We start from the raw sequence: 24,924 nt of genomic DNA on the forward strand, positions 1-24,924 counted from the left end.
CTGTTAACCCACTCTTGTCAACGGTCAGCGCCTGGGTTGGTACCTCATGGGTCCGGGTCCCCCTATTTGCCTGCTCGCCTCGCTCGCGCATAGCAGCTAGGCGTGAGGCAGGGACAAAAAGCTGACTGAAGACTTCACAGAAGACTCCATTAGGTAAGTTCTTCTGACTGAGGTGAGTACATTTCCCTTTCTCCCTTAGGTGCAAGGACTTGCAACCTCTGGAGACCCTCAGTTTTTGACCCACCTTTCAGGTTTATGGGTCTGGCTGGTACTGGGGCGAGCAGTGGCATCTTTGGGGGCATAATTTCTTTTATTACACTGTGTAAGTGTTTTTACTTTTCTCACTGTGTGTGTGTGTGTTTTACTATGCGGCTGTGCCGCAGCGCCTTATATGCGGCTGACAGCCGCGGCGCTTTTACTGGCCGAGCGCACGGAGCGCCGGCTTACTTTCATTTTCTCCGGCAACTGCTGCCGATGTGTATGCCGCCCGCTTACTTCCCCCGAGCGCATATGTGCTGACATGTGCGCTCGGGACAGGATGCGGGCGCCATTACTCTTTCGTCCCCGACTTCTACATAGCTCCGCCCCCAGGGGTCGGAACTCTCGGGGGGCGCTTCCTTGCAGTGTGTGTGTGTGTGTGTGTGTGTGTGTGTGTGTGAATTATACTGTCGGGCGCATGAAGCGCCGTCTTACTTTCACTTCGGCAGCTGCCGGGGGGATATGTGTATCGCCTGCTCACTTCCCCGCGGGTGCATATGCGGCTAGCATGTGCGCTCGGGGCAAGGAGCAGGCGTCATTACTGTGGTTCTTCTCGGTGGCCGGGGCGCTGTAGCTCTGCCCACAGGGCCGCCGGAGCTTACTGGAGGCACGAATTGCCCTCCAATCAGCGCTGTGCGCGCGATCCAGGTGGCGGGGGCCAATCTGTCAGTGCCCCTGCTCTGGGAACGCCCCTCTCAGTGGTTAACACTTTACTGTCTAGGGGACGCTATTCTGTCCTCCTTCTAAACTGACAACTAGACTGCTAGTCTCTATTTTGTCTGTATGACATATTCCTAAAATGCCCACTGACTCTGCTTGCTCCACTGCTCCCCCAGACCCCCCAGTTTCCCCGGATGTTACAGTTCCGGTGGATTCGGCCGCCCCTTCAGCCTGGATTTTCTTCCTATCCCAGTATTGGCTGACTTGACTCAAGTCCCCCTTGTGGTGGCTGAGGCCTCACGTGACATGGTGTCTACCTTGAAGAGGTCTGCCCTGCGCCAGCCCTCTGGTGGGTCCCGCTCCTCTTTTCCACAAGCCTCACGCTCTCACAAAGCGTACTAGGGGTGTTTTGTATGACTTTTACATTGACTCTTCAGGTAGACGTGGGCGTCCCTCCGTGGGTCTCGCCTCCCCGTGTCATCTGGTCACAGACGTCGCTCTTCCAGAGGACGTTTTCGGAATCGCCGCTTTGCCCCGCCAGAGCCGCATACCCGGTCAGGGTCGCCCCCCTCCAGGGCTGCCTCCATGCGTTAACTTTCTCCTGGTGAACTGGCGGATGAGGCTTCCGAATCGGCATCTGACTCAGAGGACCGCTCGGATATAGTTGAAACGGTGAACTCATTGGTTGCGGCCATATGAGACTCCTTTCACTTAGAGGACCCAGGATCTTCGGACGTTACTCCTGAAGTATCCTTTCATCGTGCTCAACCAGCACCTCAAGGGTTCAGCTCTCACGCTGAACTTCACATCCTTCTGGAATCTGCATGGAAACATCCGGACAAGAGGTTCACGGGAATGAAGAGGGTTCAAGTGCGTTACCCATTCGCCAAGGACCTTGCCTCTAAGGTGGTTTCCCCTCTCTCAATGGTTCCACCAATTTCCCGCCTCTCTAGGCTACTACACTGGCAGAGGCAGCTGCCTTCAAGGACTCGACAGACCAGACGGTGGAGTCTTTGGCGGAGTTTGCCTCGGACGCAGCAGACTCTGGGTCCGAGGCCCTATTGTTGTGGTGCTCACTACTCAGTCAGGGTATCCTGGCGGGATTTCCCCCGGAGGATCTATCTTGCTTTGGTTCTCCAATGCTGGGGAATTCTGTGCACAGCTTCCATGCAGTCAGTAGGTGGTGCTGCCTTTGCTGTGGGTCTCCTTGCGGCCCTCCGCCGCCCCATGTGGCTTAGGGCATGGGATGCAGATGTCGCCTCCAAAAGGTCTCTTACCGAGTTGCCTTTTACTGGTACCCATCTCTTTGACAAGCGCCTTCGCAAGATTATCTCTGTGGCGACGGGGGTAAAAGTTACTTGTTGCCTCAACATAAGGCTCGCTTTTCTTCCCAGGGGAAGTCCTCTTCCTTTCGAACCTTTGGCCCCAATAAGGGGTCTCGGCAGGCGCCTTCGCGGGACAAGAGGTCTCCCTCATTCTGGGCGCGTTCGTCTTGGAAGTCGGACACCAACCGTTCTGACCAAATCTCGGGTGGGAGGTCGTCTCTTACTTTTTCGATACATCGGGACCACACGCATTCAGGAAGTCCCAAACACCCGGTCTCCTTCTCCGGGAAGCAGTTTCGGGAGGCCCTCTAGTCCCTGCCCAGGAAGTCATTGTCCCCGTTCCTACAGGGGAATATTTTCGGGGTTTTTTATTCCACTTTTTTTTTTTTTTTTTTGTGGGTCTCCCAGGAAGGCGGTTCTGTGCGGCCGATTCTGGGCCTCAAGCGTCTCACCGCCATCTTCTCTGCCACTTCCGTGGCATTCAGGGCACAACAGGAGTTTCTTCCTCAGCGGACATCAAGGATGCCTACCTTCATATTCCTATATTTTCCGGCCATCTGCGGTTCCTCCACCTTCCAGTTCCGGAGGGGCTTTTTCATTTCGTAGCCCTACCCTTTGCTCTGGCCACTGCTCATCGGGTCTTTACCATGATCCTTGCACCAGTGATAGTCCTGTTGCGGTCGTGCGGAGTCTCAGTGATTCCTTACATGGACGACCTTCTCATCAAGGCTCTCATCAGAGTCCAGACTCTAGAGACTGTGGATCTTACACTCCAGACCCTGAATCGCTTCGGGTGGACGTTCAGCCGAGACGAGTCCATTCTCTCTCCCACCCAGTCTCTGATCTTCTGCGACTTCACTTCCACGGTCTCTGGCCGGATTTGTCTTCCACCAGACAACCGTCTGACGCTCCTGTCTGGAGTCCACTCTATTCGTATGGAAGTATTGGGTTGGATGGTAGCGGCCATGGAGACCATACCATTTGCCCAGTTTTCATTACCGTCCCCTTCAACTGGCGGTTCTCTCTCTATGGGACAGATCTCCTCTGTCTCTCGATCGCAAGGTTGCTCTACCTCGTCTGATCCCTCAGTCTCTGCTCTGGTGGCTCTGTTCCCCCCCTTCTTCTTCAGGGGTACCATTCCTTCCCTACACGGGCAAGTAGTCGCAACAGATGCCACTCTGTCGGGCTGGGGCGGTGTGTTCAGGGATTGGTCGGTTCAGGACCTCTGGCCTCTCCGGGAAGCCCTTCTTCCAATACACAATCTGGACCTGGGGGTGATTCTTCTTTGTCTTCTTCATTGGGAGTCCCGTCTTCTGTCCCGTTCTGTCCGCATCCAGTCGGACAGCACCTCGACATCAGTCTGCACGGTGGCGCTCGCAGTTCGGCAGCATTGCCAAGGTGTCAAAGATTCTCCTCTGCAAAACCTGTAATAAATCCACCACAATTTAACGTAGACCTTGGGTGATAAGGCAACCTAAAATGCTGAATAAATGCATATAGCAATTGTCTGAATGTTTCTTTAACATGGCTGCATATCTGTTTATTAACACTGTATATTTAAAGTGAATAGGTCACCAAATGCATGCTGACCTATCTGAGACATGCTGATTTCGAAAGTGTATCTGTGTCTCTAGGGTAATTTTTTGGTAAACTTCGTTAAAAATGTACCAATCTTTAAAAAAAAACATTTAAAATGACTCGCCAGATTTTTTATTTTTTTTTCATTTGGTGGGGGTTCAGATGCTGAGACCACCTCTGATTCCTAAAACTATGGGGCAGAAATGCTTAACGGAGCATTGTGTCCCCTTCATTTCTCATAACCTTTTTACCTTGACAATTCTATGTACCTTTTTAATAGTAGCAGCACCATCCCAGCACCTGTTAGGCCGTGTTCCTGTGCTTCGCCTGTCAAATGGAGGCTTATCATTACCTACACGCAGAGGCCAATGCCTTCACAACTTTTCCAGAAAAACAATAGGATTACTGGCAGAATTGTGCAGCAGATAGGCCACTACTTATAGATTTTGTCTGCATAGCATAACTATGAGTTTAACAAACAGAGACAGCACATTTACAGATTATTGGTGTATCTGTCACCTTATGTGGTCTCTTAGGGCAGCATAAACATAGTGACCATTCTCTTTTAAATGTAAAAACGTGGATAAACTCTCTCCGATCTTGTGTAATGATAGTAATTGATACTAAAGTCCACGAAATGTCATCCAAAAAAATTACAAAATGAAGATTAAAGGAAAAATAAGTAGATAACTAATAAGGATAAAGCAAGTCCTTACATGTAATAGAGAGCTGCTAGGAGCAGTAAATCACTGTCTATGTGGAGGACGGGTCCTTCTTCAGTGTCCTGTACAGTACACACAGAGTCCCAAAAAAGTAAAATGGAGCTGCCTCTAAAAGGAGTCCAAAAGAGTAGCTAATCCTGGTACAGGTAAAGTGTAGTACAAAACATGTAGTGCCTTCCTGTACTGTAGGGAGGCACCACCAGACACCCAGTCATACAGATGTTTTACCCATTCTGATTGGTCAGTTCTTCCATCCATTGCCCCTTTTTTCTGATCTGGACTGTCCGTAGCAGTATATGTTGAGTATGGTACATTCCAATAGATGGCACTAGCGACCAAGCTCTTTCCCTCTTTTCTTTCCTTTCCCTCTTTTCTTTCCTTTTCCCTCTTTTCTTTCCTTTCCCTCTTTTCTTTCCTTTCCCTCTTTTCTTTCCTTTCCCTCTTTTCTTTCCTTTCCCTCTTTTCTTTTCTTTCCCTCTTTCCTTTCCCTCTTTTCTTTCCTTTCCCACTTTTCTTTTCTTTCCCTCTTTTCTCTTTTCTTTCCCTCCTTTTTCTTTTCTTTCCCTCTTTTTCTTCCCATAAATTAAACCTGGAATTATATAAAATCTTTTAAAATGTAAATTATTTTTGCAACATAGATTTAATAATTAAATCAACTGCTACATCTACTGTATATTTGTTTTTGTTTTGTTATGTTGTGTAGGCATGTACGTAATGTTAGAGTAACCTCCCCTTACAAAACTAACTCTATTTTCTTATTTTATTGCATGCTTTCTCTTGCTCACTTGGGCATCTTACTGGTGAGTTATAATATTTTTATCTCCCTACTAAATCTTTTGCATTGTTATTGTAGTATTCGTTCACTGTAATTTACTAATGAAAAAGGCTTTTCCTGCTAAGAATAAAAGATAGCTGAATGCTCAGTTTAAGCTCAGCACTAGGAAGTCAATCTGAGGGGTTTAGTCTTTGTATAATTATTATAAGCACTGGTAAATACTTAAATGATTGAAGTCAATAGTAGTAGGGGTTTCAAAGGTGACACGGTTTTTGGTCCTGCAACAAAACCAAATACGGTACAAAAGTTTACTGGAATCACCAATCATCAAAATGTGGTGTGAATGTACCCCTACATGGAAATCTTCCAAACCATCTAGTTATAATCCCTTTGCACATGCCCTTATAATAATGAAATATAAAAAGGATAGAAATCTGCAAAACTGACTGAGTAAATTCAGATATCTTTCTAAATAAAGCAAACACAACTAATAAACTTTGGCTGCTGCTCTAACTCCTTATTTATCAATATAAGGCGCTTACATTCTTTTTATGTGAAAATCCTCTCTTGATGTACAGTATATCATGAGTATATAACTGATCTAAGCAGGACCTAAAAATCATTGCAGTTGAACTTTTTGGGGTAATGTCTGACTGACATTTCTCTTAATGTCAAGTGTTTTAGAACACATTATTAGCATTAAAAACCTTTTACATTTTCATCATTTTATATATTGACTCCTCTACTGAAAAATACAACCTGCTTTTGTGGTGTCTATAGCTTGAGTTGCCTCTTTAAGGCTGGGTTTTTGATGAAAAACGGATTCCTCAAAACCGCACTAAACTGTATCAAAAATGTGTGTACCAATTTTAACCTGTATACGGTTGAAAAAATTATGTCCGGTTGCATCAGTTTTTAAGAAAAAAAAGTATACGTTTTAAGTCTGTATGGTTCCAATTGATTCCAATGTTAAAAAAAAAAAAACTTATATGGTTTCCATTCGGTTTTCCACCCGGACCAAAATCCGTGGTAGGCTACGATTTTGGGTACGGGAAAAAACTGACAAAACCGTACACAATGCAAAACGGACACAACCTGATGCATCTTTTGGCATACAGTTTTCAATGAAGAGTTAATGCATACGGTTTTCAATACGGTTCCATTCGGTTTTAATATTGAATACATATACATGAACTATATTGCAAAAACCCAGCATAAGCCTGTGAACCCAGCATAAGCCTGTCTTGCAAACAGTAGCATGACCAAGCTCCTGGTGTTTAGCACTGTTTGTGTGGTGTCCCACACTCTGAACACATGATTATATTCCTTTAATACCAAAGGATTACTTATCACATGCTTCTTATCTCTACTGCTTTCCTCCTTGCCTATTGAGCAGTTTTTCCCAACCAGGGTGACTCCAGCTGTTGCAAAACTACGACACCTAGCATGCCCAGACAGCCTTCGGCTGTCCGGGCATGCTAAAAGTTGTAGTTTTGCAACAGCTGGAGGCACCCTGGTTGGGAAACATTGCTCTGGAGGGATTGTGTTTTACTTGCTGGGCAGCAGATCATGCAGGGCCAGTAGTAGATGTGTGTTGTGCATGAAGACGATGAGTAATTGGAGCGGTACCTTACACCTTGTAATTGGAGATGCAGGCAGCAGTAACTGTAAATACTGGTAACGTAATCTATTAGAAGTCAATGGTAAACTTATTGGTGGGAATTCCGCACGGGAAAAAAAAACGCTAAAATTCCACGGCAGAATTTTTAAGCGAGAATTCTGCTCAAATTCCTCAGTGTGAAGAGGGGAGAAGAATCATAGGAACTATAGTCCGTTACATAGGTAATCCCACCCAAAGCAAGCCCTGGCCTCATCAACCAAAGGTGTACGGGGAGCATAATGAAGTTTAAAATTACTACTTTTAGGATCTATTGTGGCATTACCTGATGAACATTCAGACATTTATAGATCCTTTTCTGTTTTTATAAACTTTTAAATATAAAAATAAGCACTAGAACACAATGGCTGTCATCTTATTTATTTCAATTATTTAATTTTTTGCCTTTTTAGTTGCCTTCTTTACAGACGATGTATTGCAACCAACTGTCTCACAGCAAATTCAAAGGTCTGCAGCAGCTGGCACACAGAGTGGAAAACTGTTGGCAAATGACCTTGATTCCTCCCTTGCTAACTTGGTTGGAAGTAAGTGGTTAAATGTCCTTGTCTATTGAGGGGACATATTTATTTATTTTTCTGGTGCTTTTCCTTACAAATGTTTTTCTTGTTTTTCAGATCTTGGTTTTGGAGGAACACCATCAAAAAGGTGGGTAAAATCACTTATGTTATATCCAGGCCGCCGGTCTACAGCTTTGATCTATGAGGGGTTAAACAGACTCTGACCCCTCCAACCCCCCCCCCCCCCTGAAATAACTTGCAATGGCCCAGTTCATTAATCTGCCTAAACCTGAAAGTGTCTATATCAACCAATTACAGCTCAGCTTTGTTTACCATAGGAAAACTGAGCTGCGATTGGTTGCTATGGGCAAAACTAGGCACTGTTTCAGGCAAATTGATAAATGTGGGTCAGTGATGCAAACTGTAATTTTTCTAGTAACTTACCTTCCCTTGCGGTAAGCCCATACGCGAGTAGTGCTCTCCAATATATTACCGAGCTTTGTAGTCCTCACTAGGCAGGACATGCCTTGCTTACAGCTGAGGAATGCAAATAAGTAAAAAGATAATGCGGGATCACGATTCGGTCCCGGCAACTAATGAAAGCCGGGACCCTGGGCTAATAGCGCGCGGCACTGATCGTTGTGCCGCACGCTATTAACCCTTTAGACGTGCTGTTCAAAGTTGATTCCCATGTCTAAAGTAACAAAAACACACTCCGGGCAGCTCAGTCGGGCTAATCGGTACCATTACGGTGAAATCGCGATGTACCGATCAGCTAGAACGCGAGCGGAGGGCCCGTTACTTGCGTACGATCGGCTTGAGCAATCGACTGCCGATAACCATGATCATTGCCGTGTTAATGCATGGCAGTGACCTGTGTAGAAGATCAGTATGTGCAGTGCGATAGCCACTATGGGGGGCTTTAACAACATTGCAAAAAAAAGTGTGAAAAAAAGTGTTAAAGATCATTTAACCCCTTCCCTATTAAAAGTAAGAATCACCCCCCTTTTCCCATTTAAAAAAAAAAAACCTGTGTAAATAAAAATAAACATGTGGTATCGCCGCGTGCAGAAATGTCCAAACTATAAAAATATGTCATTAATGAAACCGCACGGTAAATGGCGTACGTGAAAAAAATTCAAAAGTCCAAAATTGCGTATTTTTGGTCCCTTTTTATATCATGAAAAAATGAATAAAAAGCGATCAAAAAGTCCAATCAATACAAAAATGGTACCGCTAAAAACTTCAAAAAAATTAGCCCTCGTACCGCCCCGTACGCGGAAAAATAAAAAAAAGTTATAAGTCAAAAGATGACAATTTTAAATGTATTCATTTTCGTGCATTATGATTTTTTCCAGAAGTAAGACCAAATCAAACCTATATAAGTAGGGTATCCTTTAAATTTTAAGGACCTAAAGAATAAAGAACAGGGGTTATTTTTACAGAAAAATGCATTGCATTGAAACAGAAGCCCCCAAAAGTTGCAAAATGGAATTTTTTCAAAAATTTTGTCGTACAATGATTTTTTTTTTCCATTTCATAGTGGATTGTTTGGTAAAATGAGTAATGTCCCTGCAAAGTAAAATTGGTGGCACTAAACATAAGCCATAATATGGAATTTTAGGTGCAATATTGAAAGGGTTATTAATTTTAAAAGGTAAGGAGGAAAAAATGAAAGTGGCAAAAACCCTTAAAGGGGTAATCCGCCCCTAGACATCTTATTGCCTATCCAAAGGTCCCGCTGCTGGGGAGCCCCGGGATCGCTGCTGCAGCACCCCGCTGTCATTACTGCGCAGAGCAAGATCGCTCTGCACGTAATGACGGGCAATACAGGGGCCGGAGCATCGTTACGTCACGGCTCCGCCCCTCGTGACGTCACGGCCCGCCCCCGTCAATACAAGTCTATGGGAAGGGGACGTGGCGGTCGCCACGCCCCCCTGCCATACACTTGCATTAAGGGGACGGGCCGTGATGTCTTGAGGGGCGGAGCCATGATGTCATGCTGTTCCGGCCCCTGTATCGCCCGTCATTATGCACAGAACGAACTCGCTCTGTGCAGTAATGATGGCGGGGTGCCGCAGCGGCGGGACCCTGGCGATCTGACATCTTAACCCCTATCCTTCGGATAGGGGATAAGATGCCAGGGGCGGAGTACCCCTTTAAGTCTTTAGTCCTTAAGGGGTTAACGCACCATGACGTACATTTACGTCATGAACACGACCGCGAGCACCGGACCGATGCTCCCATCATGCACGGCAGTTCCAGGCTGCTATTAGCAGCCACTGACCCCACCATTAATGGCGGACATCAGTGATCACGCTGATGTCCGCCATTAACCACCTCAGATGCCATGATCAATACAGATCACGGCAGTACTGCACTTAAAATGGATGATTGGATCGCCCGCGGTGCTGTCTCGGGTATCTGATCATCTGTAATGGCGGGCGGAGGTCCCCTCACCTGCCTCTGGCTGTCTCCAGGGGTCTTCTGCTCTGGTCTGAGATCGAACAGTCCTGAGCAGAAGATTGGCGATAACACTGATCAGTGCTATGCCCTATGCATAGCACAGAACAGTTTTAGCAATCAAATTATTGCAATGAATAGTCCCCTATGGGGACATAAAAAGTGTATAACATTTTTTTATTTATTGTTTTAAATACCCTCCCCCAATATAAAATGTCCCTTATTCCCATATTACCCCCAAAAAGCATAAACAAATTTAAATAAACATACTTGGTATGAGCTCTCATACCGCCGCTTATGTGGTAAAATGAAAAAGTAATAGGTCGTCAAAATAGAGGCGTTTTAAACGATTTTTTTAAAGCGGTACAATAATAGAAGTACGTAATCATGGGTATCATTTTAATTGTATTGACAGAATAAAGAAAACCTATAATTTATAATGTAAATTGCACAGTGTGGAAACAAAACCTTCCAAAAATTGTGGTTTTCTTTTTAATTTCGCCATACACATAGTATATTTTTGGTTCCACCATACACTTTATGGTAAAATGAGTGATGTAATTACTAGGGCTGCAGCTAACGATTATTTTAATAATCGATTAGTTGCCGGTTATTCGATTAATTGGAAAACAATTTAAAAATGCCAAATAAAGGGGTTCTACTGATTCTACTTAAAAAATTATGTACAATGGCCATATTAAAAGTTTATAGCATGTGATGTGACCAAACAGCAGCAATTTTGGATTTATTTTATTTTTTTTATGTTTACGCCGGTTGCTGTTATTAGTAATGATCCTGTACAGAAACCAGCATAAATTTGATATTGCCGCATGGGTAACTGTCTAAACTATTAAAATAAAATGTTAATGATTCACTACTTTTTTTGTATAGCAATAGGAAAATGGGGAGCGGTTAATTTACATTTTTCTTTTTTTTGGGTTGCTTTTTTTTATATAGCGCTCCTATACACATGGGGGTATGTGCAGACTGCAGAGCATTGCTTTCACAGACCCCAGGGTGCAATGCTATGCAGTCTGCACATACCCCCATCTGTATAGGAATGTACATACACTGCTATACACGGGGGGGGGGGGGGTGGTATGTGCAGAGCATTGCACCCTTTAGACAGCAGGGCCACCCCGCTTTAGACAGCAGGGCCCCACATAGACATTAGTAGCAGCCGCTCCAGTAGACGGCAGCCCCCACCCTTGTAGACAGCACTCACCTGCGGCTGTCCTCTGCCCTGTTCTCCCATCCGCATCATGTCATCCTATGGAGGAGCATGTGACATACACGTCACTCTGCTTCCTCTGTAGCGTTACGCCGGGGACACTGAACGAGTCCCCGATACCTTGCAAATTGCTAGTATTGGCCCGATACTTCCATTCACTGCCCCCGCCCGACATGTCCCTACGTGTGGGACATGTCAGCTTCATTCATTCACTGCCGCCGCGGACAACGATTCGAGCGATTATTCGATAACTGGATTCGTCGACGACAAATCCAGTTATTGAATTTAATCGATTTTATCGATTAATCGTTGCAGCTCTAGTAATTACAAAGGCCAACTGGTTGCGCAAGAAACAAGCCCTCATACTCGTCTGTGAATGAAAATTGTTTGATTTATAGAAGGCGAGGAGGAAAAAAACGAAAATGCACCTTTTTAAAAATCATTACCCTTTCAATTTTGCACCTACAGACTCATATGATGGCTTTTTTTTTTTTGCACCACCAAATATACTTTGTAATGACATCAGTCATTTTACCCAAAAAATGCCTACAGGGATTTATGAGGGCTAATTTTTGTTTTTTTCTGATCGCTTTTTATTCTTTAATGGTATAAAAAGTGACCAGAAATACGCTATTTTGGACTTTAGAATTTTTTTTACATGTACGCCATTGACTGTGCGGTTTAATTAACTATCTATTTTTATAGTTCAGACAGTTATGCACGCGGCAATACCACATATGTTTTATATTTTTATTTACATTGTTTTTTTTTATGGGAAAAGGGGGGGGGGGGTTATTCAAACTTTTTATCTTTCACTATTTTTGCAATGTTACAGCCTCCATAGGAGACTATAACATGCATTACACTGATTGCCAGCACTGATAAATGCTATGCCATAGCATAGCATTGATCAGTGTTTTCGGCGCTTGACTGCTCCTGTCTGGATCTCTGGCACGGAGCAGTCATTCCGCGATCAGACAACGAGGAGGCAGGTAGGGACCCTCCTCGTGTCCGTTCAGCTGATCGGGACTGAGCTGCCGGGAATGCTTGTTTTTTTTTTTTTTTTTTTACTTTAGATGCGGCAATCAAAGTTGATCTGAAGGGTTAATAGCGGGCATCGCCGCAACCGGTAATGTCTGGTATTAGCTGCAGGTCCCAGCCGGGACCGACCCGATATGACGTGGGGGTCACCGCGTGACCCCGAATTATATTGCGGGAGCCGCCGCAGGACGTAAATATACGTCCTGCATCGTTAATGGGTTAATAGACCCCTAGCTGCCATAAAAACCTGTTGACACCCAATAATTGCATCGCCAGGCTCCTCATATGGTCAAGACCCATACATATTTCTTACATGCTGCAGTCACTATTTTAAATGTGGCATGTAAAGGCTTAAATGGTTTCCCCCTTAAGTCATCTGCTTTGGGGATCTGTGGGAATAAGCTTGTGCAATTCTGTGGATAACTACTTAAAGGGTACCTTTCATCCAAAAAACTTTTGATACATTATAGATTAATGTATGCAGAATAACTTTTCAATAGCATGTTATTAAAAAATATGCTTCTTTCTATTTAATTTTCCACTTTGAAAAAAAATGACCACTAGGGGTCTCCATACCAGTTCTTTTTTATAGATTTCAGACTCATGCTGGAGTCCTAAATCTCAGACAGCAGCCGGAACACAGACAAACTCACCACTGCTCACTGCTACACACTTTTACTCTGAGGTCGCCCAGGAATTTTAAAAGGACATCCTTTCACCTGAGCGTTGGTGAATGTATGCTTTATTCAACTATTTTAGAGTTTTGTGCCCTGATATGCCTGGTATGTTGCTGAAGAACACTGCTCAAAAAAAAAAAAGATAACGTCAAGATAACACATCCTAGATCTGAATGAATTAACTAATTGTATGAAATACTTTCGTCTTTACATAGTTGAATGTGCTGACAACAAAATTACACACAAATGATCAATGGAAATCAAATTTATCAACCCATGGAGGTCTGGATATGGAGTCACACTCAAAATCAAAGTGGAAAACCACACTACAGGCTGATCCAACTTTGATGTAATGTCCTTAAAACAAGTCAAAATGAGGCTCAGTAGTGTGTGTGGCCTCCACATGCCCGTATGACCTCCCTACAACGCCTGGGCATGCTCCTGATGAGGTGGCGGATGGTCTTCTGAGGGATGTCCTCACAGACCTGGACTAAAGAAAGCATCCGCCAACTTCTGGACAGTCTGTGGTGCAAAGTGGGGTTGGTGGATGGAGCGCTGACAGATACAACAAACCTTCTTGCCACAGCTCGCATTGATGTGCCATCCTGGATGAGCTGCACTACCTGAGCCACTTGTGTGGGTTGTAGAATCTGTCTCATGCTACCACTAGAGTGAAAGCACCGCCAGCATTCAAAAGTGACCAAAACATCAGCCAGGAAGCATAGGAACTGTGAATTGGTCTGTGGTCACCACCTGCAGAACCACTCCTTTATTGAGGGTGACTTGCTAATTGCTTATAATTTCCACCTGTTGTCTGTTCCATTTGCACAACAGCATGTGATATTGATTGTCAATCAGAGTTACTTCCTGAGTGGACAGTGTGATTTCACAGACGTGTCATTGACTTGGAGTTACATTGTGTTGTATAAGTGTTCCCTTTATTTTTTTGAGCAGTGTATTTACTGGTATGTGTCCCAATAGATCTGATATGCAGTGGAATCAGCCTTCTGAGAAAAGATTAACCGGTGGCACAAACTGGCAGGCAAGAACAAGCACTTCAACCACGTGGAATCACACACCTGTAGCACCTGTACCTCAAATGGTATGTATCTACTCAAAAATCATATCATATCATCATAATATATATGTGTGTGTGTGTGTGTGTGTGTGTGTAGAAAAGTATTCACAGTGAAATGAACTTAATCCAGCGCCCAATGATCTAGGTATTTAGCCATTTTGATAATTTGGCATGACACTTTCTTGCCAGAAATGATGCCATCTGGTGGGTGATGGCAGGTCCACCTTTTTACGTGTTCCTATGGTGAAAACCTGCGACTCTTTAATTCATGCCAAAGGTCCATAAACCTACATAAAGGGTTACATTTATTTTATATGAATATATCAAGTTACATTGGTCCTTGAGAACTATAGACATTGGTTACATCTTAGCCTCATCTACCCTTTAAATAATCTCCAGTCCTGAGAGTGCTGGATTATTATACTTTTGCTGTGTGCTCTACCATTATGGTGGTGATGGGTTACATGTGGTCTATTTTCAGTTTTTTATATTGCAATCCTTTTGGTTTTATTAACCATGCTATCCCAGAATGGAGCCCATTACTCTACTGGATATGTAAGTGTTCTTTTCTGTAAATTGTTTTGATCACTTGCAGCTTTTAACTATTTAATTTCTTGCACTGCATCTTAAAATGGTGTTGAAATACTTCTACCTGTATATTCTATGGAAGAGATACATAAATCCATATTGAGTTCTTTAATACTATTTAAGCCATTAGGTCTGCATTTTGGCTCTAAAAGGAAGTCTTACAAGGCTGAGACTTCCTGGCAGATCTAGTTGTGAACATGCATTGTCATTCTTTGTTAGGTGGTGATCTTCCTGTGCAGAGAAGAGTGCAATGTGGCTTAGGACATACAGTATCTCACATAAGTGAGTACACCCCTCACATTTTTGGTAAATATTTTATTACATCTTTTCAAGTGACAACACTGAGGAAATGACACTCTGCTACAACGTAATGAGTGCTCAGCTTGTATAACAGTGTTTAATGTTGTGTCCCCTCAAAATAATTCAGCACACAGGCATTAATGTCTAAACCTTGGCAACAAAAGTGAGTGTGACTTGTTTACAAGGTCCTAGGTGTGAATGTGGAGCTGGTGTCCTAAATTTGGTGTTATCGTGCTCTCACTCTCTATACTGGTTGCTAAAATTTCAATGTGGCACCTCATGGCAAACAACTCTCAATGGGTCTGGAAAAAAATAAGCTGTTGCTCTACATAAGGATGGCCTAGGCCATAGGAATATTCCTGAGACCCTGAAACTGAGCTGCAGCATGTTGGCAAGACCATACAGAGTTTCTACTTTAGAACATGGTTGACCCAAGACGTTAACTGCACGTGCTCAATGTCATATCCAGAGGTTGCTTTGGGAAATAGATGTTTTGAGTGCTACAAGCATTGTTGCAGACGTTGAACAGGGGGGGGGGGGTCAGCCTATCAGTGCTCAGATGATACACCGCACACTGCAACGCACTGGTCTGCATGGCTGTCGTCCCAGAAGGAAGCTTCTTTTAAAAATGAAGTACAAGAAAGTCCTTTACAGTTTGCTAAAGACCAGCAGACGAAGGATGTGGATTGCTGGAACCATATTCCAGCATGATACTGACCTCAAACACCTCCAAGACGACCACTGTCTTGCTAATGAAGCTGAGGGCAAATGGTTGGACTGACCAAGCATGTCTCCAGACCTAAACACTATTAGCATCTTCAAACGGAAGATGGAGGAGTACAAGGTCTCTAACATCCAACAGCTCTGTGATGTTATTGTGGAGGAGGACTCCGGTGCCAACCTGTGAAGCTCTGGTGAACTCCATGCCCAAGAGGCATAAGGCAGTGCTGGACAATAGTGGTGGCCACACAAAATATTAACATTTTGGTCCCAATGTAGACATTTCAACTTTCTTGGAGTGTACTCCCTTTGGTTGCCAAGGTTCAGACATTAATGTGTGTTGTTATTTTGAGGGGACACAACATTAAGCGCTCACTACTTTACGTTGTAGCTGAGTGTCATTTCTTCAATATTGTTAGGTGAATAGATTTAAAGGGGTACTCCGGTGCTTAAACATCTTATCCCCTATCCAAAGGATAGGGGATAAGATGCCTGATCGCAGGAGTCCCGCCGCTGGGGACCCCCGGGATCATGCACGCGGCACCCAGTTTGTAATCAGTGCCCCTCAGTAATCAGTGTTCGCTCCGGGTCTGATTATGGTCAACCGCAGGGCGTGTGGCGTGTGACGTCATGCTATCACGCCCCCTCCCGTCGGCTTGCATTGAGGGGCGGAACGTGACGTCACACGGGGGTGGAGGGTGTGACATCACATGCCACCGGCCCTGCGGTCGCCGGTAATCAGTCCCGGAGCGAACACGCTCCGGGCACTAATTACAAACGGGTGGCCGCGTTCATGATCCCGGGGGTCCCCAGTGGCGGGACTCCCGCGATCAGGCATCTTATCCCCTATCCTTTGGATAGGGGATAAGATGTTTAAGCACCGGAGTTCCCCTTTAATAAAATATTTACAAAAATATCAAGGGCGTCTTCACTTAATGTGAGACTGTTTATGCTATACTTACACTTTCTACACTATGTAGAAATGTTTTAGAAAATATTTTTCTGCACTAGTCAGAACTGCTGAGTCATTCGCAATGCACAATGTGAATGTGATATATTGCCTCAATGCTAGAATATTTTCCTGGTGTCTATAAAATATGGCAAGCTTTTGAACAACTGTAATGATCAATTTGGACTGTACTTTTTTGGCTGGAATGGAAAAGCTATGATTCATTAAGTTGTTGTTCAACCATCAACCAAGGTCTGTCTAACGTGTATGGGCACTATATAGGTGAACATGTGATAGCTGTTGGTAGGTCATTTGTTGAGCTGTTAGCTCTTGCTTTAATTTCCCCTATATAAATGCATGTTTGACTAAGACAAGCGCGCATGTTTTTCTGAATAGAGAGAAGAGAGGAAAGCTCTGTAGACTTTCGTAGTATGAGAGATAAGTCACTAACAAAAAAAGGATTGGGCAGTTAAAATCCAACAAATTCTTCTCACAGCCAACATCACCATTCGGGGGAGAGTTCAGAAGCCACCATACGAGACAATATAACCCCGACAATGGAAAGGCAATATTACTGAAGGGCTGCACAAATTTTCAAGGTTCAGCCAAAGGTTTTCTTTATGCATAGACAACATGTTTCGAGGAAGAATTATAACGTTTGTTTACCTAGTGTACCTAGCCTTTGCACAACAACCAGAGTAAGCGTAATTTCTCTATCGGCTCAATTGGGGAACACAGACTAGGGGTATATGCTGCTGTCTCTAGGAGGCTTGACACTATGGCAACAGAAAATTTGGCTCTTCCCAGCAGGGCATACCCGCCTCCCGGCAACTGAGCTAATCAGTTTTTAGCTTAGTGCCTAAGGAGGCAGACCCTGGTCTGGGTTCTCCCTAGACCAGGTCACAATTTTTTTTATTTTTTCAAGTTTAGGGACGTTTAGATTTTTATTTCCCTTTTCTTTTCGGTTTTCAGGTGGGGACTCAGGAACATAGCGTTCGCTGTTTCCCCATTGGCGATTGAGGGGGCACAGGCATCGTGGATGTACTGTCAACCCCCTCTCGCCAACGGTCAGCGCCTGGGGTTGTACCTCATGGGTCCAGGTTCCCCTACCTCCCTGCTCGTCTCGCTGTTACAGCCTGGCATGATGCAGGTGACAAAGCTGACTGAAGACTTCATTAAGTAAGTTCTTCAGACTGAGGTGAGTATTCCCCCCCCCCCCCCTTTTTTTTTTTTTTTTTTTAACAGGTTAGGGGATTTTCAACCTCTACGTTGCTGGGGACACAGACTCCAGGTGAGACTGTTTCAATTTACTATGTCTGGGCCCAGACTTGTTCCTCCCTCTAAGCAGTTAACTTGGACCCTGGTCACCTATTACCTGCAAGGGCTGTAATGCAAAAATGTCTGGTTCTGCTGAACCCACTTTTTCCGCCTTCACCACTGCACCCCCTGACCCCTGGTGTTTCTACTCAGGTTGCTCCTCCAGACCCTGTGGGCTCGGCTATCCCTCCAGTATGGGTATCCTCCCAGTCTATTTCCGACTTGGCTCAGGTCTCCCGTTCTGTGGATTACTGCCTCGGAGAGGTCCTCCATAAGCCGATCCTCCAGAGAGATTATGCTTGCGCTCTCTCGCAAGCATAATAGGGGTGTATCATCCGACTCATCTCCTGAATCTTCTAGCAGACACAGGCATTGCCCCTCTGCTCCAGTTTGCCGCAAGCGTCGCTCCCCTAGAGGACGCTCCCCTGGTCGCCACTCTGGCTCCCCAGAACCACGTACCAGGTCAGTATCTCCCTCTTCCAGGGCTGCCTCCACTTGTTGCCAATTACCTGGAGAACTTGTAGATGAGGCTTCTGATTCAGCCTCTGACTCAGAGGACTGCACAGATGTGTCTGACACGGTGGACTAATTGGTTTCGGCCATAAGGGACACCTTCCACCTAGAGGACCCAGGAACTTTGGACGTAGCTCAGAAGTTTCCTTTCATCATGCCTGACCAGCACCCAAGATTTTCAACTCTCACGCTGAATTTGACTCATTGCTGGAGTCCGCCTGGAGGCACCCATATAAGAAGTTTCAGGAAACAAAGAAGGTTCAAGCGTAATATCCCTTCGCCAAGGACCTCATTGCTCGGTGGACTTCCTCCCCTACCTTGGATCAACCGGTCTCCCGCCTCTAAGGCGACTACTCTGCCATTGGCTGATGCGGCTGCCTTCAAGGATCCGGCAGACAAGGTGGTGGAGACCTTTACAAAATTTGCCTTTTGAGGCAGCAGGTTCATCCCTTCTTCCTGCTTTCGCTTCTGCCTGGGTGTCTAAAGCACTCTCATTCTGGCCTTCACAACTCCACCAGGGTATTCTTTCAGGATCCCCCTTCTCATCCAGAGAATAATTGTTCCGGTTCCTCCCAGGGAACGTTTTCGGGGTTTTTACTTCAACTTCTTCGTGGTCCCCAAGAAAGGCGGTTCCGTATGCCCAATCTTGGATCTCAAGTGTCTCAACCAGCATCTTCTACTCTTCCATCTCCGAAAGGGGAGTTTCAAGGGGAGTTTCTTTCCTCGGTGGAAATCAAGGGTGCCTACCTCCACATTCCAATATTTCCCGGTCATCAGCGGTACCTCCGCTTTGCAGTTCCGGAAGGCCATTTTCAGTTTGTAGCCCTCCCCTTCGGTCTGGCCACTGCTCTGCGGGTTTTTACCAAGGTCCTGGCGCCTGTGGTAGCCCTGTTAAGGACAAAGGGTGTCTCAGTGATTCCTTACTTGGACGACCTCCTGATCAAAGCTCCAACCAGGGTTCAGAATCTGGAGAGTCTTGGCCTCACCCTCAAGGCCTTGTCTCGCTTTGGTTGGATTGTCAATCAAGACAAGTCCTGCCTCTCTCCTACTCAGTCACTGGTTTTCCTGGGACTCCAGTTCGACACGGCCGCTGCCCCTATTCGACTTCCACCGGACAAGCGGCTGACTCTCTTGTCAAGAGTCTGATTACTTCGAAACCCTGCCCCAGTTTCCATTCGCCTTTGCATGAAAGTCCTAGGCCTGATGGTGGCGGCCATGGAGGCCGTTCCCTTTGCCCAGTTTCATTACTTTTCTCTTCAACTGGCGATTCTCTCCCGCTGGGACAGGTCTCCACTGTCTCTCGACCGTAAGGTCGTTCTCTCTCGACTGTCTCGTCAGTCCCTTCTATGGTGCTTCTTCAGGGGTGCTCCTTCCTGCCCCTCCACTGGCAAGTTGTCACGATGGATGCCAGTCTGTCGGGCTGGGGAGTTGTTTTCAGGGACCGGACGGTTCAGGGTCTTTGTTCTCACCTAGAAGCCCTTCTCCCCATCAACATATTGGAACGGAGGGCAATCTATCTTTGCCTGCTTCATTGGGAGCTCCGTCTTTACGACCACCCTGTTAGTGTCCAGTCGGACAACTCCACTGCTGTGGCGTACATCGATCGCCAGGGCGGCACTCGCAGCTCAGCGGCGATGGCCGATGTAAGCAAAATTTTCTTTTGGGTGGAACTTAGGGTCCCGGACATGTCGGCAATTTACATTCTGGGAGTGCAAAACTGTGAAGCGGATTTTCTCAGCCGGTCCTCAGCCGACCCCGGTGAGTGGTCCCTGCATCCGGAGATCTGCAATCTCTGGGGCACTCCAGACGTGGACCTCTTCACGTCCTGCCACAACCAAAAAGTTCCTCTTTTTGTGTCAAAGTACTAGGACACCTTGGCTCTAGCCGTGGATGCCCTGGTGATCCCTTGGTTAGGCTTTGCCCTACCCTATCTGTTCCCTCCCCTTCCTCTCCTTCCCAGGGTCCTGAGGAAATTCAAGGCAGAGGGAGTTCCCGCCATTCTCGTTGCTCCAACTGGCCCCGGAGGGCGAGGTACCGGACGTGGTCAGGCTCCTGGATGACTTACTGCTGCGCCTCTTCCAGACCTCCTATCTCAAGGTCCCCTGTGCCACCCCAATTTACTGTCGCTGCATTTTACGGCGTGTCGGTTGAGACCTCGGTTCTAAGGGCCCAAGGTTTCTCTCCCCAGGTGACTCGCACCATGCTCAGGGCGCTTAACCCCTTCCCGCTATTGGACGTATGAATACGTCCAGGCGAACTACACGTTCGCGCAAATGGACGTATGCATACGTCCAAGCGATCTCCTGCTCTGCGGGCAGCGCAGGAGATCGCCGGCGGGACTCGGCTGTCAATCACAGCCTGAGTCCCACCGCAGCTGCCGGGGCCGCGCCGGTCCCGACAGCATTAACCCCATAGATGCCGTGATCAGTTCTGATCACGGCATCTATGGTGTTTGCAGGGGGAGCGCTCTCCCCCTGCCCACCAACGGCGGTGCCGCGATAAAATAAGGGGGATCGAGGGTGTCTTGGCCCCTGAAGAGATAGGAGTGAGGTGGCAGACGTGCCACCCCTCCTATCCCTGCTATTGATCGGCGGAGCGACCGACCAATAGCAGACTGCGGGGGGGGGGGGGGGGGTTAAAGTTCGGTTCCCCCCGCTATGCCCACCCATCGGTGTCCGGGCACAGCGGGGGGAACCGTGTAGTAGCGGTGGTCACTTACCCGGCGGCGGAGCTCCAGATGACGGCGGCGGCTGTGATCATGGCAGCGGTGGAGGGGAGTATGGCGCCGCGTGTCCGGGAGTCTGTTGTCTAGCAACAGCTGCAGGGCGACAGTTTGGAGAGTGGTTTCTAAACTGTGGCCCTCCAGATGTTGCAAAACTACAACTCCCGCCATGCCTTGACAGTTGTTTGCTGTGTTGGCATGCTGGGATTTGTAGTTTTGCAAGATGGGGTTCAGGCTAGAGATCACTGACAGTGGTCTCTAAACTGTAGCCCTCCAGATGTTACAAAACTACAACTCCCAGCGTGCAGAGACAGCAGTTTGCTGTCTTAGCATGCTGAGATTTGTAGTTTTGCAACATCTGGAGGGCCACAGTCTAGAGACCACGGTCAGTGATCTCCAGCCTGAACCCCTCTAAGTCTTGCAAAACTACAACTCCCAGCATTCAGGAACAGCAAAAGGCTGTCTCAGCATGCTGGGAGTTGTACTTGCATGCCTCCAGCTGTTGCATAACTACATCTCCCAGCATTCCCTTTGGCAATCAGTACATGCTGAGAGTTGTAGTTCTGCAACAGCTGGAGGCACACTGGTTGGGAAATACCGAGTTAGGTAATAGGTTCTATTACCTAACTCTGTATTTTCCAACCAGTGTGCCTCCAGCTGTTGCAAAACTACAACTCCCAGCATGCACGTTCTGTCAGTGCATGCTGGGAGTTGTAGTTTTGCCCCCCCCCCCCCCCTCCCATGTGAATGTACAGGTTACATTCACACTGGCGGCGGATTACAGTGAGTTCCCCGCTTCAAGTTTGAGCTGCGGCTATTTTTTTTAGTTGCAGCTCAAACTCCTAGCGGGAGACTGTGTAATCCGCCGTCAGTGTGAATGTAACCTAAAAACACTACACTACACTAACCCAAATTAAAGAGTAAAACACTACATATACACACGTACACAGTGTGGATTTGAAAATTATTCACGAAAGCATATTAAGAAAACGAAGTTTATGCTGTGTTGCATTACATTTTTTTTTGTCAAAATGCTCCTTTAAACTCACCTGGGGAAGGTAACAGGTGTGAGCAATATAAAAATCACACCTGAAAGCAGATAAAAAGGAGAGAAGTTCACTTAGTCTTTGCATTGTGTGTCTGTGTGTGCCACACTAAGCATGTACAACAGAAAGAGGAGAAGAGAACTGTCTGAGAACTTGAGAACGCAAATTGTGAAAAAATATCAACAATCTCAAGGTTACAAGTCCATCTCCAGAGATCTAGATTTGCCTTTGACCACAGTTCGCAACATTATCAAGAAGTTTGCAACCCAGAGCACTGTAGCTAATCTCCCTGAGCGTGGACGGAAGAGAAAAATTGATGAGAGGTGTGAACGCAGGATAGTCTGGATGGTGGATAAGCAGCACCAAACAAGTTCTAAAGATATTCAAGCTGTCCTGCATCAACATTTAAATAAAATAAAACGCTATGGCAGGAGACTCAGGAGGACCCACTGCTGACACAGAGACATAAAAAAGCAAGACTACATTTTGCCAAAATGAACTTGAGTAAGCCAAAATCCTTCTGGGAAAATGTCTTGTGGACAGATTAAACAAAGATAGAGCTTTTTGGTAAAGCACATCATTCTACTGTTTACAGAAAACTGAATGAGGCCCACAAAGAAAAGAACACAGTACCTACAGTGAAATATGGTGGAGGTTCAATGATGTTTTGGGTTGTTTTGCTGCCTCTGACACTGGGTGCCTTGAATGTGTGCAAGGCATCATGAAATCTGAGGATTACCAATGGATTTTGGGTCACACTGTACAGCCCAGTGTCAGAAAGCTGGGTTTGTGTCCGAGATCTTGCATCCTCCAGCAGGACAATGAACCCAAACTATACGTCAAAAAGCACCCAGAAATGGATGGCAACAAAGCGCTGGAGAGTTCTAAAGTGGCCAGCAATGAGTCCAGATCTAAATCCCATTGAACACCTGTGGAGAGATCTTAAAATTGCTGTTTGGAAAAGGCGCCTTCCAATAAGAGAGACCTGGAGCAGTTTACAAAGGAAGAGTGGTCCAATATTCCAGCTGAGAGGTGTAAGAAGCTTATTGATGGTTATAGGCAGCGACTGACTTCAGTAATTTTTTTCCAAAAGGGTGTGCAACCAAATATTAAGTTAAGGGTGCCAATAATTTTGTCATTGAGAAATGAGCCCTCACATATAAAATGCTAAACACAAACGCAGGTGTGAATAGGTAGATTAACTTTATTTTATTGTCTGGAGTTTAAAGGAGCATCACATGCTCCACAATTTTGAATGGGTGCCAATAATTTTGTTCAGACCATTTTTGGAGTTTGGTGTGACATTATGTCCAATTTGCTTTTTTTCCTCCCTTTTTTGGTTTAGTTCCAATACACACAAAACATGTGTATATCAAGACATGTGTTACTGCAATCCTTTTCTGTGAGAAATACTTAATTTTCTAGAAAAATGTCAGGGGTGCCAACGTTTATGGCTAAGACTGTATATAAATGTGTAGTGGTTTTTTCACCCATCTTCTTGTTAAATACACTCTAACAAAAAAGTTTTTTTTTATAGAACGAACCTTAGTGGGGTTAACCCATGAGTAAATATTATGTTTCCCAGATAGATCACACACACACACACACACACACACACACACACACACACACACACACAAGATTTTATATGGAATCATTAACAAATTCTCCTGTGCCTGAATAGCATTTTGCATGCTAGTTATGGTACGGGGACCCCTAGTTCACCCCCCCCAACCCCCTTTTTTACTTCTAATGTTCAGCACTGGTGAAGAGTAGACACATCTCAGTTTTCATTAGCTAGTGTGTACTAGAGATGAGCGAACTTACAGTAAATTCGATTCGTCACAAACTTCTCAGCTCGGCAGTTGATGACTTATCCTGCATAAATGAGTTCAGCTTTCAGGTGCTCCCGTGGGCTGGAAAAGGTGGATACAGTCCTAGGAGAATCTTTCCTAGGACTGTATCCACCTTTTCCAGCCCACCGGAGCACCTGAAAGCTGAACTCATTTATGCAGGATAAGTCAACGACTGCCAAGCCGAGAAGTTCGTGACGAATCGAATTTACTGTAAATTCGCTCATCTCTAGTGTGTACCCTAGCAGTAATTACTCATATTTTATAAGAGGATCTTGGCTGTAGACTAAGCTACTGAGCATGTGTGTTCATCATAGCTGTGTGTAAACTAGACAAGGGGGCACATTTTTATGTTTGTGGTCAATAAAATATTGAATTATGGCCTAACCTTTTTATGTATGATTCTGTCATTCTGATGTTAATGGCATTACAACAGAGCCTATTAAACGCCTTTCCTGTGCATGTATACATACCGTATATGTTTTTGTTTCAATTTTAAGGTTCCTGCACCTCTGAGCTATCCAGTCGCTACACCTCAAGTGCCTGTGTATGGAATGGTAAGAAAGCTATTCACTTTTCTGTAAGAGTGGGTGATCTTAAAATGTAGGCTATTTTGAAATTTATTATGAAATGATTATGTCTTTACATAGTGTATATTTGGTGCTTTTCCTCTTTAGGTTCCTACACAGATTGGTGCAAATCCTCTTATGGTTCCTCAGCCAATGATTTATACACAACCAGGAATAAGACCCACAAATCCATTTGCACCAGTTTCTGGAGCACAGGTGGGTGTTTCACCCTAAAGGAAAATACATATTTAATCTAATCTTGGTAAATATTGTTCATTGATAAATGTAGAGATGCTTTCTCCTTGCTTTATGGAGAAGTTGTTTTAATATTAGATGGATACTTTGCTTGCCACGGCATTGCTAG

At 45.4% G+C, this 24,924-nt stretch overlaps 1 protein-coding gene across 6 annotated transcripts in view; it reads left to right on the forward strand.

Annotated features, from left to right (window-relative positions):
- Positions 1 to 24,924, forward strand: part of LOC130290303 (phosphatidylinositol-binding clathrin assembly protein-like) — a 99,280-nt gene that overhangs the window by 72,735 nt on the left and 1,621 nt on the right. For 3 of the 6 annotated variants that reach the window (XM_056537724.1, XM_056537729.1, XM_056537723.1), the window contains 6 exons: positions 7,389 to 7,520; positions 7,611 to 7,641; positions 13,887 to 14,007; positions 14,512 to 14,538; positions 24,492 to 24,548; positions 24,669 to 24,776. In XM_056537724.1, the coding sequence (XP_056393699.1) occupies positions 7,389 to 7,520; positions 7,611 to 7,641; positions 13,887 to 14,007; positions 14,512 to 14,538; positions 24,492 to 24,548; positions 24,669 to 24,776 (476 nt within the window). The remainder of the gene's footprint in view (positions 1 to 7,388; positions 7,521 to 7,610; positions 7,642 to 13,886; positions 14,008 to 14,511; positions 14,539 to 24,491; positions 24,549 to 24,668; positions 24,777 to 24,924) is intronic. The other 3 variants (XM_056537725.1, XM_056537727.1, XM_056537728.1) reach the window with 3 other exon arrangements.

The sequence above is a fragment of the Hyla sarda genome, chromosome 9, assembly GCF_029499605.1.
Source record: "Hyla sarda isolate aHylSar1 chromosome 9, aHylSar1.hap1, whole genome shotgun sequence".
Classification (NCBI taxonomy): domain Eukaryota; kingdom Metazoa; phylum Chordata; class Amphibia; order Anura; family Hylidae; genus Hyla; species Hyla sarda.